At 42.9% G+C, this 17,089-nt stretch overlaps 1 protein-coding gene across 1 annotated transcript; it reads left to right on the top strand.

Moving 5' to 3' along the window:
• Window positions 1–5,688: 5,688 nt before the first annotated feature.
• On the top strand, window positions 5,689–8,087 carry snai1b (snail family zinc finger 1b). The gene is made up of 3 exons (XM_010794646.1): window positions 5,689–5,927; window positions 6,264–6,806; window positions 7,135–8,087. Exons 1-3 carry the CDS (start codon window positions 5,846–5,848, stop codon window positions 7,314–7,316), a joined length of 807 nt encoding a protein of 268 aa, XP_010792948.1. The 5' UTR covers window positions 5,689–5,845; the 3' UTR covers window positions 7,317–8,087.
• The last annotated feature ends 9,002 nt before the right edge of the window (window positions 8,088–17,089 follow it).

Raw genomic sequence — 17,089 nt, 5'->3', positions numbered from 1 at the left:
AATAATCTAAACAGTTCTGGGAAAGCATACACGATTGAATCAATGCCGACATGGGAACACCATTTGTTTCCCCCATTCTATTCTTGTCAAAATCAACTTTGTAAACCGGGTGTTTCTTTAAGAATAGCGCTTAGATTGATCTTGAACCAACACATTTGATCAATTAATTCAGTAACATTTGAGTTTTCACCTTATGCCACCCTATCAGTTTTTGAATTGTGTTGTTCTTTGGTTATACAAGTTGACGGATATCAACTTGAAAATATATCTGTTTTAGAGAAATTTTCACAGAGAAGTTAAACAGCTCAACCAGCCTTCGCTGGAGCAGATTGCCAAAACCCATACAACACATGACAAACTTTTGCCCTGAATTTTTCTTTTGGAAGCACAAACTGGTGATATTAACCTCTATAATCTGTCTATTTGAGTTTAATTCGTGCGCCGTAATGACTAACCCAAGACATAAACCAGAGTGTATTTAACGTAACCTGCTCTTTTAGGGAATCCCCTCTTAATGAGAAAGTTTTGATATGCAACTTTTACCTAACCATTACACGCTCACAAAAGCCATGGTATTGTATCCATATTCCTCCTTCGCACTCTCCAAGAAACTTGGATTTCCGACCTGCACTTTCCCTCCTCACTTCATACCTCGGAAGGCCACAGCCTACAGCGGTTGTAACTTGGACGAGGGTTCCGAGTCCGACCCTTGTCAATTAACTACAGGTCCCTCAGGCTCCTGTCCTTGGTCCCCTCCTCTTCTCTCCCTGTACATAAACTCACTCGGATTCCTCATAGCCCGCATGGTTTTTTCATACCATTGCTACGCTGAAGACACCAGATCTAATTCTGTCTTTTCCCCGTTCTGAACCCAGAGTCGTCGCACGTCACTCTCTTGCTTGGTCTAGCAAGACAGTCTCTCGGTGGATGTCTGCTCACCACCTCAAGCTCAACCTTGACCAAGGACTGAACCTGCTTTTTCTTCCGGAAAGATTATGCCCACCCTTCACCTAACAATCAAACATTGGCCCCCTCTGTTGTGTTCCCCGACCTCAGGACTGCAAGGAATCTGGGTGTGGACCCTAGATAGCAAACCTGTCCTTCACAGCAAACATCTGCTGCCATTACCCGGCTGCTCAGATACACACTTTACAACATCAGGAGGATACGTCCTCCTGACCCAGAAAGCGACGAACTTCTCGTCCAGGCTCTCGTCACGCCCTAGACTACTGCAACTCCCTTCCTGACTGGTCTACCCTGCATATGCCATCCGACCTCTGCAGCCTCATCCAGTAATGCAGGCGGCTCGTTCTGGTCTTCAACCTTCCTAAATTATCGCCACACCGCTCCTCCGCTTCGCTTCCACTGGCTTCGGTAACTGCTTAGAATTCCACTTCAAGACACTGATATTGCGTACCATGCTCTGTGAATGGAATCTGGCCCTTCCTACATCGCAGGACATGGGTTAAACCATACCACCCCGCACGTCACACCGCTCAGCATCGGCCAAACGGCCTCGCTGCACTCGCACTGCGAGGGGGGACCCAAGTCCTTCCCATCAGCAAAAAAACACTTGGTTTGCTATCCTGGCTCCAAAATGGTGAATGAGCTCCCCATTGACATCAGGACAGCAAAAGCTTTACCACATCTTCGGCGCAGATCTAAAAAGACTTTCATCTCTTTCGGCTCCACTTCGAGCAATCAAAATGCCGACCTAACAAACCACCTTATGCGAAAAAGGGCGTGGCTTATCTTAAGTATTGAGTAGGCACTTGAAATGGTCTTGGCTCTATGAACACCTTGATGTGCTTATATGATTCTGTTTTCTTGCAAGGTTTTTATCTTGCTGATTCGAATGCACTTATTGTGAGTTGCTTTGGATAAAGCGTTACTAATATGCAATGTAATGTAAAAAAATCTATGTTGCCAATTTTTGAAACCGTTGTTTCTCAGTCAGTTTTTCTTTTATCTAAAAAGGCATTGTTGATTTTCAGAGAGCCACATTTTTGTTTATGGCCAGGGGGACTGCTGACATGGCATTATTTTGAAAAACCTTCCTAATGAATTAGACGTAAATTAGATTTGGGGGACGGGGTTCCCTTTATTTTTAGTTTTAAGAGCTTTTAGCAGACAGTTTTGAGCCTCTGTGAGCAACACCAGGCTGTTTCATCCCAGACGGCCAGAGAACATCTGTTCTCTGAGCAGCAAAAACTTGTCTCTCTGGTAGCAAAACGGGTAAAATCAATGTTTGTAATGGGGGAAATGTGAGTTTAAACATGGCCGTCAGTTTTAGATGCTCTGTTTCTACTGAAAAACGCAGAAATTCTTGTGGCACAAGCAGTTAAGCTTTTATTCTGAAAATCCTTCATCTACGGTTAGCCATTTAGCATGTGGCTAATTATACGATTTCCTAAAGAGGGTGAATTTAGGTAGGCGAAAATGATATGGAGTGGTGCAAACCGAAGCCTACTGATTTAACACTACAACTATAGATGTCGAGATACTACCATGCTGAATATTAAATGAAGGTACAGTTTATTTGAATACATTATTGTTTACAGACGAGTAGCATGTGACAACATCCGGAATGACCGGAAACCAAACGAGCCGAGAAGTATTTTTTAGAGTATTGATTACAGCGTTTAGAATGTGTTAAATGAAAAGTGATGAAAGAGAATATGAGGAGAAAAGGCGTGTTAAGCATATATTGAATGTGAAAAGAACCAATCCTCTGTTTAAATGCAACAACGGACATTGGAGACGAGGCGAGCCGGCTGGCGGGGAGGAGCCAGCAGAGGATATATAACAGCACCGGAGGAGAGATCCTCCGCTTCTCTTCCCTAACGAGGAGCGGATCACAGCTGTTTGTCTGACTGAACAATATCATGCTTGTGACCAACCCGCGCCTTTTTTAATTAAAGTACCCAATTGAACTTTCACAGAGACTCCATTTAGTCTCCTTTTAAAGCTTCTCTCCTGGACGGGAGAATAACGAACACAGTTTACACTTCACGTCCTCTGTGTGTCAGGAGGTCAATCTCACCCTGTTGTAACACAAATTGTCTGCAGTCAGCCCTACACACAAACTGTGTAATCAGCTGCAATACAGCCTTAGACAGTGTGTGTGTGTGTGTGTCTCAGGTCAGGTGGTTGTTTTATTTAGCCATTTTGTGAGTATAGCAATACATTTATCAACACAGATCATCAAGACAACATTAGAATATTCTACTCATATTAATTATGTATATATGTATGTATATATAATACCTTGTTAAATTCAACATGTATGTTTTCTTCTTTCTTGTTATTTATTGTCCTGAATTTTAAATGTACAATGCCACGTCTTTTTATGCTGCTGCAACGCAACAATTTCCCAAATTGGGATCAATAAAGTACTATCTTATCTTATCTCTTATACTACACTAACATAAAGCCCCCAGACACTTTTTGTACTTTCAGAGCCATTCTCAGCAGACACTCACCTCAGATTACTTTCACGTGTGTCTTTGCTATTTGCTTTTTGTTTTTACTGCGGCCCTGCCCTCGTGACCTCCAGTCTACGTGGCGTCGGCGTCAACAAGCGCTCTAACTACGTGTGAACTTTTGGGCATGCAGTGACAATGGCGCCTTTAGACAGGTGCATACACACCCCCTCCACGCACCACCACCCTGCCTGCCACCGAGGAGCTTTTAGGCTCTTTGCGATGCTAAAGAGGAACACTAACGACTGTGACATTCCTGTCTAATGGCTGGCACCTGATCTTCACACTCACAGGGTGTGTGCATCAACAGCTCACCAGTTAAAAAAACAACAACTATAGGGCGAAAGGTCTATCATACCATTATAATAAATTACGATGATTATACATCTCATGTTATAGGACAGTGTGTGCATTCATAGATAAAATAACGGCGAATAATGGTTGAAGTTAAATACAAATACACGACACGTAGGCTATAGTCAGAAAGTAAAACAGAAAGATAATAAACCTAATTCAAACGGTACACGACAAAACAACGTGGGTGAATCTGGTTGAGCAATTCACATGCAATTAACTAGATTAACAACAATCGTTCATTTTCTTCTGTGATCATGTTGTCTCATTCATCTGGTCATGCTCGCACATTAACAACAAAGAAAAAAGTATGGCTTTGGTGTGTGGAGCTGCTCTGAATTACGCACAAAATTTACGCACATTTAAGGGATTAAACATTATAGGATCCTGATTCATTTAAGGGCCTTATCCTAGCTTGCTGGATTTCATGGCACCTCAAGGCACAAGGTTTAATATGTCCTTGTCTGGGTCTAAATTACATTATCATATTGTTCCTGTCAACTCGGTTAATTTTACATCACACCGTGCTGTGAGCAAACTGGAGAACAGCGCGTCCTTTATCTAAGTGCTCTTAACTCCCGCAGAGAGGCTGAGAAAGAGGATGCCTCATGATCAATCAATCAATGTTTATTTATATAGCCCAATATCACAAATGTTACATTTGTCTCAGTGGACTTCACAGTTTGTACAGAATATCAGTATGACAATACGACACCCTCTGTCCTTAGACCCTCACATCGTACAAGGAAAAACTTCCAGAGAAAACCCACAGTTGATGAACTGAGCGCCTTATGTTAGCTGTTGATAGGAGAAAAGACACAGACCGTTTGTTTCCTGTAACTTCTCCAAAATGTCTTCACCTCAAGGCACAGCCACAAAAGAGCCATCATAAAGTTTCAGTAAATAGGTATAAATGCTCTTAAACGCATTTCAAAATGTGAGATAAATCGCCATCAAAACAAATATGTTCGAATAATATATTCACGTCACATATTTCCCCCACTCGCGCAGAGACGTTTTATCCAAATTAATCAGCTTCTGCTAAACCTGTTTTTAATAATTTGTTTTACACATTTTCACCATTATTCTGGTGGTGTTTGTGTGCTTGTGTGTGTGTTAATAAATGTGCCACCGTATATAGTGACACTTTACACAGAGAGATTCATTTGTAAATGTAATTATCGAACTGTTAAACATGGGTTTCTTTCTTTTAATTATTTTGTGTGTTTTTGTATTTCTTCTCACTTTGACCATCGTAAAAATGTATTGTGTTTTATCTGTTTGATCCTGTAAAGCACTTTGAATTGCATCACTGTATGAATTGTGCTATACAAATAAATTGCCTTGCCTTGCCTTGCCTATGAGCCAACAGAGGACGCTCTAGCTTCAGTTTGTCATGACACATATTGTAAAGGAATGGACACATAAGAGTTATGAACAAGGTGTAAGAAGGGCTTTAAAAAGATATAATCCTGATTTTATTTAGGAACTGTTTATCGTGCATGCTGTCTATTTTGTTTCCAAATTGAAAACACATGCCTGTGCGCATTTAACATCGTTCAAGACGTTTTGGCTACAAAAATCATTTGTGGCCGAACCTGACTTTTAATTTAGAGTAATCTATTCAAATTGAATGGCAAAAGGATGTCTGTCTGTAAATAAAGAGGGAGCCATTACAGCCGTGAAATGCACAATTAGATTGGCACTCGGCTACAGCTTTTGGCCCTTTGGGCACCTGTGGTGAGCTTCCTCACACACGGGGTGTGTCTTTGGGCGGAGACCTACCCACCACCCCGCCGCTTCTCCCCTCTGCTTACTATATGAGGAGGCAACTTTGTAATCCCCGACAACAAGCTACATTGAACCGTAGCAGAGGACTTGTCTTTCCAAGCGATTTGTCCCTGACCGACAGGAATCTGCCCCGACCCTAAGAAGAGATCATTGGACCTGTGCCTTCCTGTCGTGGGAATTTTTTGATTTTTAATTAATCGGTGAAGCCAGACATCACCATGCCTCGTTCTTTTTTAGTCAAGAAGTATTTTTCCAGTAAAAAACCCTACTACAGGGAGAGTCATCTTGAGAGCCAAACAGGTAAGGTTTAATTTCCTCACTGATTGACAAAATGTTTTCCATCTATGGTCTTACTTGACATGTTGAGTGAATCACTGTCAGGATGAAACGAGAGCTTTATAAAGTTACCTTCAGATGCAGAACAGCCCCTTTTGTGGCAGATAAGATGGATATTTATCCAGGTTGCTTCTTCTGTGCTAAACAAGTGTTTCTGGTCACCTAAAAATCTGGACATAAGTCAGGGTTAAACTTAAAGCAAGTTGTAATAAGACACCCAACAATGAAAACAAGTTTAGGGCTTAATTAGATTATCTGTTCATTACAACCCACCTGACTTCCTTTTCTCTATTTTGCCAGCTTTTGTCCCAGAAAGCTTTCCAAGGGCTGAACTTCCAATGCAGAACAACAGCTACGCCCTCACCTGCTACCCCACCATCCCCTTCTTCAGCAGCATGGACTCCCTGCCTGCCCCTCTGTCCCCCATCACCCCTGGTTCTCTGGCCCTTTCACCACTTGGCCCTCTGGACCTCAGCAGCTCTCCCTCTAGCAGCAGCAGCAGCAGTGAGGAGGAGGAGGATGGCGGGCGCACGTCAGATCCTCCCAGCCCTGACATCATCCAGCACATCTTCCACTGTCTGCACTGCAGTAAGAGTTACACCAGCCTCTCTGCACTGTCCCACCATCAGACCCACTGTTCTCCACAGCAGCAAACGCCCTCTCTGCCCACTGTGGTCTCTACACGGCCGGCTTTCCACTGCAAACACTGCCCCAAGGAGTACACCAGCCTGGGAGCCCTGAAAATGCACATTCGCTCGCACACTCTGCCCTGCGTGTGCCTCACCTGCGGCAAGGCCTTCTCCAGACCGTGGCTTCTTAGAGGACACATTCGCACACACACAGGTATGCAACAAAACAAACGTATGTCAGAGTAGTCACATTGATTTCCAAGCTATTTTGACTTGTAAATGTAACAACTGGTTGCACCTTGTGCTCATTGATATTCATTGATGTCTCCTGGTATGTGAGCAAATGTTATTGCTTCACATGGCCCAATCTAATCACTGCCTCACAATGGTTGCGCATGAAAAAAAGGCAAATCTGCATTAAGTTAGGGTAGTGTTCCTGCTCTTTTGTTGGTTATCTGTAGATCATTTGAAAAACAATGACCAGAGGACAGACCTTTCAATTAAGTGTATTCCTGATGCTAACAGTCTTGTCTTTTCACCAGGTGAGCGCCCCTTCTCTTGTCAACACTGTAACCGGGCCTTTGCTGATCGCTCCAACCTGCGTGCTCACCTGCAGACCCACTCAGAGGTGAAGAAGTACCAGTGTGGCTCCTGCTCGCGGACCTTCAGTCGCATGTCCCTGCTGCACAAACACACCGCCTCAGGGTGCTGCCCGGCCTCATAGACTCCCACCCTGAACTGTTCCCATGAGCCATTTGAAACTTTTGATTCCCCCCTGATTACAGCCAATAAGGACAGAGGACTTTAAAGCCATGATGGAGGACTGTTGCTTTTTATAAAAAATACTTATCAAGTGCCTTTTTCAGGACAATGTAGGTAGATTTTTTTTTTTAATGTCATGTTGGAATCTGCAGCTTGTCAGTACTGTGTTCCGTTTAACTGTGTGTGATTTGAGGGCAGCTGGACATGCAGTTAATTCCCAGGAAACTCAGTTGGTGCCGGCCGGTCCGGGACTCTGGCCATGTTGCAGCTGCCGGGGTGTGTTTGTGTGTATGCAGGGATGTCATTCCTCACCATACTATACATACATTGTGTGTGTGTGTGTGTGTGTATATGAGCAAGTGTGTGTGTTGAGACAGCTGTCTGTGTATGGTGTACTGTGGAGGCCGGGCGCTGAGAGAAGTGTTAGCTGTGACCTCGACGACAGGTGACTGTCCACTCGCCCCTCCCAACACCACAAACACTTTCCACACACTCATTGTGTTTAATGGGATGTGAAAGGACCACTTAAACTTGACCAAAAAACACAACTGGGTTATTGTCATTTTAAAGTCTATGATCTTTTTTTATTTAGACACATGTTTCTTGAATGATTTGACCTACTGTTTTTATCAACTATTTTCTTCAACATGCAAAATGTTAATACTGTGCCTTTTTCTGCCACATGTAAATAAAAGCTTTGTTTAAAAAAAAAAAACCTGCTGTGGACGTACTGATGAATTTAACATTAATTAGTGTTTCAACGGGCATTGTAATAACTCGCAACTCTAAATGAGTTCATCAGGACAGACATGACAGTTTTTGAATGGGAAGATGGAGCTGTGTGTGTGTGTCTTAGGTGGAGCGGGGACAGGTTTGTGTGATGGTGAGTGATCGGGGGAACACCTGCACACACCTGCCGGGCTGTCAGCGCACAGACAGAAACACACGGATAACACATGGGGGGGGTGAGGAGGGGGCAGGGAGCGACTGCAGGTGGGTTATAGGGATCAGACATATAGAAGGTGAGGATGCTGAGAAAAAAAGAAATCCCCAGAGGACAAATCTCACAGAATAAAATTGTCTTTGGAAATTCGTTCTGTTGTATGAGCAGAAAGCTGAAATCTCAGGCTCAAGACTAACTAATGGACCCCAGAGAGTCAGCTATAGCAGAACTTTAGGACTGACACTGATCCACTCACTCTGTGCAGCCATCTGCTCTGTAATGGCTACACTCTACTTACCTTGTAGGAACTTCTAGGAGGAAGTCTGTGCTCATGAGCCCAGCTGAGGGTGATCATGCACGGTGCACATATGGCAGCAATGCGTCTACAATCCCCCACTGCCCTCCTGACCCACACACACACACTGACGCCAGCATTTCTTAGTGAGGTAACAACACGTTTCCTGTGATGAGAGGTGGATGCCCGTGTGTGTTTGTGAGGGGGGTTAGACGGGGCTCTCAGAAAGCCTGGGATCAGATTGCATGACTTAGCTTGCTCAATGTAAACAGCACCCGAAAGGCTGCATGACAGCCACACACACAGACGTGTTGAATAAAGAGTATCACTTTGATCATGGGGGAGTTTTCATTTATTTTGCCTATTGGTGATCTGAAGTGAGAGATGAGTCATTTAGCTGCTGAACACCTAGTGAGTCAGAGAAGCAGGCCACGGGGGACTGAACTTTGTTTGAAGTGCCGACAGTGGCAGATATGCTGGGCACAGAGAAGAGGCAGCAGCGCTGGATGATTTAAAAGATGGAGAAGACAAGTGTCAAATACTGCCATGGAGTTAGGTTCTATTCAATTCTCTCTAAACTCAACCTGCACAAAAACATGCAACTAAACAGACATTTCTGATGTTTCGGCCCTTTGAAATGTAACTCTGACACCTTTCAGGGGGGACATTTTTCTGGTTTGCGGAGGAGGAGGCCCTCAATCACTCTGTAGCTTTGAGGCAATGAGATCACTGGACCTGTCACCTTTCTTTTATAGTGTATGTGTGTGTGTGCGTGTCTGATATCATATTGGTCCCCTCAAAGTGTTTTAATGTTCGCAGCGTCACGCATGCAGCCCCTGACTAATGTAACATTCCTGAGCCATTAGTGACAGACATACAATACTGCCATCTAACAGAGTGGCCGCTCTGTCTGCTGTCCTTGCACTCCGCTCTTCAGTCAAATTAACAATGTCATTTTCCTGCAACAGGAAATAATGTTATGCTGACCTTATTATAAAGAAAAGGGGATTGCCATTTGTTTCAATTGCTGACAAGTTATTCCCATGGAAAGAATGTATAGGCTAAGCATTACTGCCTCACTGTAGTAAACGGAAACAATGAAAAATATATTTTTGCAGATATTCCAGTGAACTCTGCCCTTGGAGCTAGCTTAATTAATTCTACTTTGGTTTTGTGTACAGAAAAGCTGATGTTTGACAGTTTGCAGCCGGATGAGTTTTATTTTTGTTTTAGAGTGCCGTCATCTTGGAAACAGAAAATATAAGCCTCTCTCTAAACATTGATCCTGTGAAGAGTGGTAAGTGGGGCTTCGCATGTGTGTAACAGAACAGATTACAGGACAGCATAAACTTTCCTCTTCATTTAAAGCAATAGGAAGCAGTGCTGCATGTCAACAATGAAACAATTTTTTTTCTGAAATTGCAGTTTTCTCAGTTCTCAGTGTATGCATCTGAGGTAATGTTTGGGAAGCAGGAAGTTGACTGGAAGTCTTGTATAAACACAGCTCTTCCAAAAAAGTGCTGATATGAAGCATCTGGGGCTACAGCTGTTTGTGTGTACACGGATTTATGAGTGTGTTAGTGGGTGTCTCTGAGTGGTTCATAGTGCTCCACGTTGTGGAGTAGAGATGGTTGGTGAAATCCGAGCTGGCAGAGGTGCAGAGCTGAATCACTTGAGGATCAAATTAGAGCCAAGAAGGTGAAGTCACTGCGGTTAAAGTTTCAAACCCTCTTAGACATTGTCACTGCCCAAAGCTTCATCACAAACATCCTCTGCTGGGGCTGGACTTACTCACAGAAACCGATAAAGGCTGACAACATTTCTCCAGCGTGTATGAAATGACCACACAAACTAATAGCATAGCTGTTTGAGGGAAATGGTGAACTGGGGATAAGAAGATGATAATGGGAGGAGGAGAAGACGAAGCAATCAGGGAGACTGGTGTCTGGTGAAAAATGAATGTTTCTGTTCGCAGGACATTCATCAAATCAGTAGGGAGTAGAATTAGCTGAGGAATGCCACATGTTGCAATGTAGACTTGATCAATGGCATTTGCTATGAAGGCTGAGACATACGGTCACTGCACTTTTTCCCCAACTCTGGATGATATCAGGGCTTCATAAAGTCCTATAACATGCACACCAACATGGATGCACAAAGACCTCACATCTCTGGACAAATAAACTAGTTTCACCCAAGGACAGGATATGGTCTCTAGGAGGGGGTACACACCATTTCCTGCCCACCTCTCACTCCTGCTGTCCCTCTTTAAGTGTGTGTGTTACTGTGTGTGGTATGTGGCGGGTGCTGTGTTTCCTCCTAAACACAGACCCTCTCTGTCCCACAGGGTCAGAGGGTAGAGGATGAGCCATAAAGGGACAGGAGGGTAAACAGATGAGATGTGTTGTGTGTAACAGAGGTTTCCATGCTAGGTACATGCAGGTTTCCGGTGCATTAAGGGACAGTTTAACTATGCGGTTTTCCCATTATGAACCTTGCAAACTTTTTAAAAAAGGGATATGGAGACTGTTTAATAAATATAATAAATATTTTCTCATGAATGGAGAAGCAGGTCATGCTTGGATATAAATGCTGGGGTATATGTTAAAAAGGTGAAAGATGTTGTATTTCATCACATCACTGTTAAGATAGCATCAGTCAGCATACAACTTATAACTTTAATGTATGCATTTTAACTTGAGTGTAAGGTAACGTTTAACAATACTTTATACATTTATTTAACCACATTTCCAAGAAAATACTAGAGTTCCACTACATTTATCTGACAGATTTAGTTACTTGAAATTGTTTTAATTTCACATATTAAAACCAGTATGTCCTAAAAAAGTGAGATCTAAATTTGAATGCAGGACTTTAACTTGTAATGTTATTTAATGAGTATTTACAATGGTTGTGGCCTCTACATTTCTTTCTTAATTAAATTAGCTGATTTCTTTTTCGAAATCCACACTTAAAATCATACACGTGTACAAATAGAGGTACTACATATACTATATCTTGCAGGGTCCTGCCATCTTGTAAAAGGATGCTTTATCTGATTAATGTTATACAGTGCAACAGAAAGTGAGACTGTGTGGTTTACTATGCTGTGGTACAATGGAGGACATACATTTTCCACAAAGTTGCTATTTTATCAACTCTTTAGCTGTTTGTTTCCCATGGGGTTACAGCAGTTTGAGGTTAAAAGTTGTTCTACTTTCAAGAGCCTTTGTTCCAGTATCATGACCTTACAGCACACATTTGTTGCGCAGAGCAAAGTAACTGTGGTTGCATCAGTCGTAATGTGACGCTTACCACATTTGATTTCACAGATTAGCACACCTTCCCCCATGAGAGAGAGAGAGGGGGGTGAGTCTGTGAAATATACGGATTGCTTGGAAGCAAACTCTCATGGCTTTGATTGACAGAGAGCTGTTGGTTAATACAAATTCAGTGAAATCAGTCAGTGATATCCTGCAAACTAAGAAATGTCATTGGCATCTACTCTAAGCCAACTAGGGCTAAATACAGTGCAGCAAAGGGAGTGTCAGGGCCGAATGTGCACACACCACACACAGAGGGAGCTAGGCAGTGGCCAGCAAGTCATGACATGAGTACTGACGGAGCAAAATGTGAAGAGTACATACTAGGGGGAGATGTTGCTAATAAAGCAGGTGTCAAATAAGACAAAAAAGAGTGACACTGTGAACTGTAATAATATGAGAGGAGAGTGCTGCTGTTTAGCTTGGACCTCTAAATGAGTCCGTGTTGCACTCTTTCAGTTATCCCTCATATTTCTCTCTCTTGCCTCATGTTGTGTCATTCTTTCTCTCCCTCTTATTTACCACAGGTATTCAGGTATTCGCCCCTAGGGTGCTGCTGTTGGTGCGGAGAGGTGCAAGGTGCACTTTTGTCATCCTGTCAGGGCCTGTGTGGGCCCAGGGGGGCGCCAGCCAAAGGACCGGGACAGTTCTATTGTCCCGACGCATTCCAGCCAATGAAGGATATTGTTGGGAGTGAGGGAGGAGGCGTTGGGTAAAGGGGGCCAAGACGGGTGGGGATCAGTCTTTGAGCTGGGGATCTAGAGTTTGTGCGAGGGTGACTGCAGAGAGCACAGATTGCCTCCCCTCTCCTCCTCCTCCTCCTCCACCCGTCTTGTCCCGTCCTGTCCCTTGAGGAGCTGCAGGGCAGGCGAATGCACCTGCCTGAAATCCACACCCCCCAGGGCCAGACGCCTATCTCTCCCCATCTCAAAGGTTTTACAGAAACACTGCATGTGCCACACTGGTTTCCACTTACACTCTAAAGGGACCTTAAATTGTATTGGACTCTTAGAAAATGAATATAAAACTGAGATTGGATTAATTCAGATATTGAGCAGATATACATGAAAGTCTGGTGAAGAACTACTCAAATCTGGGGTTGTGTGACGAGAAGAAGTATAATGGAATAAAAAACTACAATATCTCTGGCGTTTCTGCATTGATTTTGACCTCTATATTTACAGTTTTAAAGGATTGCTTCATCGATTGAGTATACTTAATGTTCTGCTGGAATAAACAACACAGAAGCAGCTGTTTCATTTGTGGTCTCTTCAATCCAAAAACGTTCTAGAGGAGTCTGCAAAGAGAGCAAACTGTTGACTTGCTGTGGAACTATTTTCATATTTTTTCCATTGGAAATCACAACGATCCACAGAATGCATGAAGACACTTAAGAACAATAAATAATCAAATCCACAGACTCGCTGCCACTTTCTCTTTGTCACACGAAAATATTTCACGGTAGTCAAATTGCCACGTTGAGCCTTGTGTTGCATGTCTACTGCTGACTGTCCCCTCATCTCTAACATCATGATCGCATTACTTTGCTACAGAGTTGAGCTTGCAATGTTTTTTTTGGCATAACAAAAATCGGCCTTCAATTGTCATGGAGAGCAGATTCACATTGCACAAGAGTGTAGTTGGTTGCATATCAGAACACATGGTCAAGCTGATGATGTGTGTGTGTGTGTCGGTGTGTGTGTGTGAAACTAGACTCTCTTGTGCAAGTAGGGACAGGTGTGTCACCACCTGACCACGCCCCCGGGCTACACAGCACCTCCTGTCCCTAACACCTGTCCCCTTCGTCTGTGCAAAGGCCTGGATACCCCTCCTCTCCCTGTATCTCTCACTGGCTAAGGTTTGTCTGGGAGGAAGGCAGGTTGCTGGGCTGTGACGGAGCGAGAGGGGATCAGATCAGGTGGTCTGGAAGCCAGTTTGTCTTGAATAATCACACAGCTGTCCCTCTGAAACTAAAACTCCATCGAAGTGTCCGCTCCATACTTCCTATCTTGCAACATCTCAGCCCACACGGTGACATCGCTGCAAGCTGTTGGACAGCCGCTTCAGACAAGTGCATCGATGTGGCAACAGATGGGAAAGTATCAAAGGTACTTCTTCACTCCATGTCCAACAACAACAGATTCTTTTTTCTGAAGTTTTGGCTCAATATTTCTCATGAGGATTTTACTCACCAATCCCACCAAGATGTAAGGGATGTACATTACATTACATTACATTGCATTTAGCTGACGCTTTTATCCAAAGCGACTTACAATAAGTGCGTTCGACCAACAAAATACAAACTTGAAGAAAACAGAATAATATAAGTACATCAGGTTTCATAGAGCTAAAACATTTCAAGTGCTACTCAACTGGCTTTAGATAAGCCAGCCCTTTATTAGTATATAAGTGCTTTGTTAGTAATTGTATCGCTCGAAGTGGAGTCGAAAGAGATGAGTTTTCAGTCTGCGCTGGAAGATGTGTAGGCTTTCTGCTGTCCTGATTTCAATGGGGAGCTCATTCCACCATTTTGGAGCCAGGATAGAAAACCCACGTGTTTTTGCTGATGGGAACTTGGGTCCCCCTCGCAGTGCGGGTGCAGCGAGCTGTTTGGCTGATGCAGAGCGGAGTGCACATGCTGGGGTGTATGGTTTGACCATTTCCTGGATGTAGGAAGGGCCAGATCCATTCGCAGCATGGTACGCAAGTACCAGTGTCTTGGAGTGGATTCTAGCAGTTACTGGAAGCGAGTGAAGGGAGCGGAGGAGCGGCGTGGTCTTGGAGAATTTAGGAAGGTTGAAGACCAGACGAGCTGCTGCATTCTGGATGAGCTGCAGAGGTCGGATGGCACATGCAGGTAGACCAGCCAGGAGGGAGTTGCAGTAGTCTAGGCGTGAGATGACGAAAGCCTGGACCAGAACCTGCGCTGATTTCTGAGTCTGGGAAACAATAGAGGTGCCCATGTTGATTGTTAGGTCAAGAGAGGGACAATCTTTTCCCGGAAGGAAAAGCAGTTCAGTCTTGTCAAGGTTGAGCTTGAGGTGATGAGCAGACATCCACNTCTACCGCGATATTACATGGTTAATACCATTTATATTTTTTTAAACCTTTATTTAACCAGATGGTCCCATTGAGATCATCAATATCTTTTTCAAGGGAGACCTGTACATGGCAGCAAGTAGGTTACAACATGAACAACAGATAACACGAAAGGACATCGTATTTACAGGACTACATGTACATACCTAGAGACATTGACAAGTACCAACAGTATATGTATATCTCGCCCTGTCCATAAGCCTCACCTTCTTGGCAAAAACTGTATTGTTTCTGAAGTGGTGGAGAGACAATGCACAGTTTTACCCACTGCTGTCACCCATGGCCAAAGCATATCTCCCTGCAACATCAGTACCAAGCAAGAGAGTTTTTTCCATTTCTACCTGGAAATGTGGACATGCTCATATTCCTAAAAGATAACCTTGATGATGCTGAGTGAATGTGTTAGAGTGGAGTTACTTGAAAAACTAAAGTGAAACTTGATTTATGCAGGGTCTGATTATTATATTGTTGACACTTTAAAATACTACTATCCTACTAAAATGCTGTACAAATCAGATTTATTACTTAATAAAAAAAAAAAAAATGCAAGTAAAAAAATAATAATTCAAAAGAAAATTCTTTGTTTTTCAATATCGCGATAAATATCGTACCGTGGACTTTTTATTGCGATATTATCATACCGTGAGTTTTTGGTATTGTTACATCCCTAATTATTGCTATAACCAAACAAAAGCTCGGGTCCCAGGAGGTTAAGATGCAGATTTAGTTTGTAGGTATTATGTGTGTAATGTATGTTGTGTATATGTGAGTGAGACAAAGACACATTTCCATTTTAAGTATATTTATGGAAAGTGAAGTAATCTGAATTTATGTTGTGTTTTTTTGCAACATCAGAAAAAAACAACATATAATGAAAACACAAAATCCTTTTAACACCAAAAAACAACAGAAACATTAAATACCTCGAGGTTTCCAGAGCAACATTTAGAGTCAGGTATACAGAACCTTGGTATCGTCATTAAATATGATCTGGTTCATATTGTTTTTCAGAACTACCAACAATCTGATTAATTGGATAACGTGTAGATAAGGTTTAACTTCAACACTCGCAAACAAAGGCAAATGTAAACAAACACACACAAACACACATGCAGAACAAAGGGATCATACAAAGCAAAGAAAGTACACAAAAGATGTTCCCTCTGTTTCTCTCTATCTCTCTCACGCGCTCAACATCAAAATATCCACAGGGCTTCCTCTTCCACTATCAAACAATTGTTTGTTCTCATTACCATAACTCATTAATCCTGATCACACTCAATCCCATCTTCCTTTTTCAATGTCTGTTTTCCCGGCCTCTCTCACACGCACACACACACACACACACACACACACACACACACACACACACACACACACACACACACACACACACACACACACACACACACACAGTTACACATACATTTGTTTGTTCCTAAATTCATAATTCATAGGATTTGATCAGACAGAATGTTTGATAGGGTTTACAGTCTGGGCTGGCCCAGGCAGAGAGGGATACAACACAAATAAACAGTCATAAATATATACATGGTGAACCCCAGAGGATGTGTAGGAGGCTCAGTCAATGCAATGGTACAGCTGAGTGAGAGAGAGACACTGAGTTCTGAGCGAGGGACGAAAGTGGATCATGGGGTTTCCAAAACTTTACAAAAAAGTTGGTGTAGATGTCTAATTTTCCCACTTTAGTTCCGATATAGTTCAGAAATGTCGCGTTCACACCAAAAAAATCCGGAACTAAAATTAGTTAATGAGAACCTTTTTACCCCCTTTTCAGTCCCTGCTAGAGAGTAAGGACTTTCGTGGGAGAAAAAGGTTCCTATCTCTGATTGGCTGGGCAGAATGCAAACCACGCCCCCAAAACGTTATGCGAAGCGGCCATTTTATTATCCTCGCATTAGCATTATTAGCATTAGCATTAGCCCAGCGCAGAAACGCAGAGAGACTAACTTATGGCAACACCTCAGTCAGTGCCTGGATTTATTTTTCAAAATACAGAATAATGTTTGTTTTATCTCCCTCACAGCGGAGTGGGATTTCCCTTAATGTATAAG

Source organism: Notothenia coriiceps, unplaced genomic scaffold (genome assembly GCF_000735185.1).
Source record: "Notothenia coriiceps isolate Sejong01 unplaced genomic scaffold, NC01 NC01_scaffold00037246, whole genome shotgun sequence".
Classification (NCBI taxonomy): Eukaryota; Metazoa; Chordata; class Actinopteri; order Perciformes; family Nototheniidae; genus Notothenia; species Notothenia coriiceps.
This window is presented reverse-complemented; position numbering and strand designations above follow the sequence as displayed.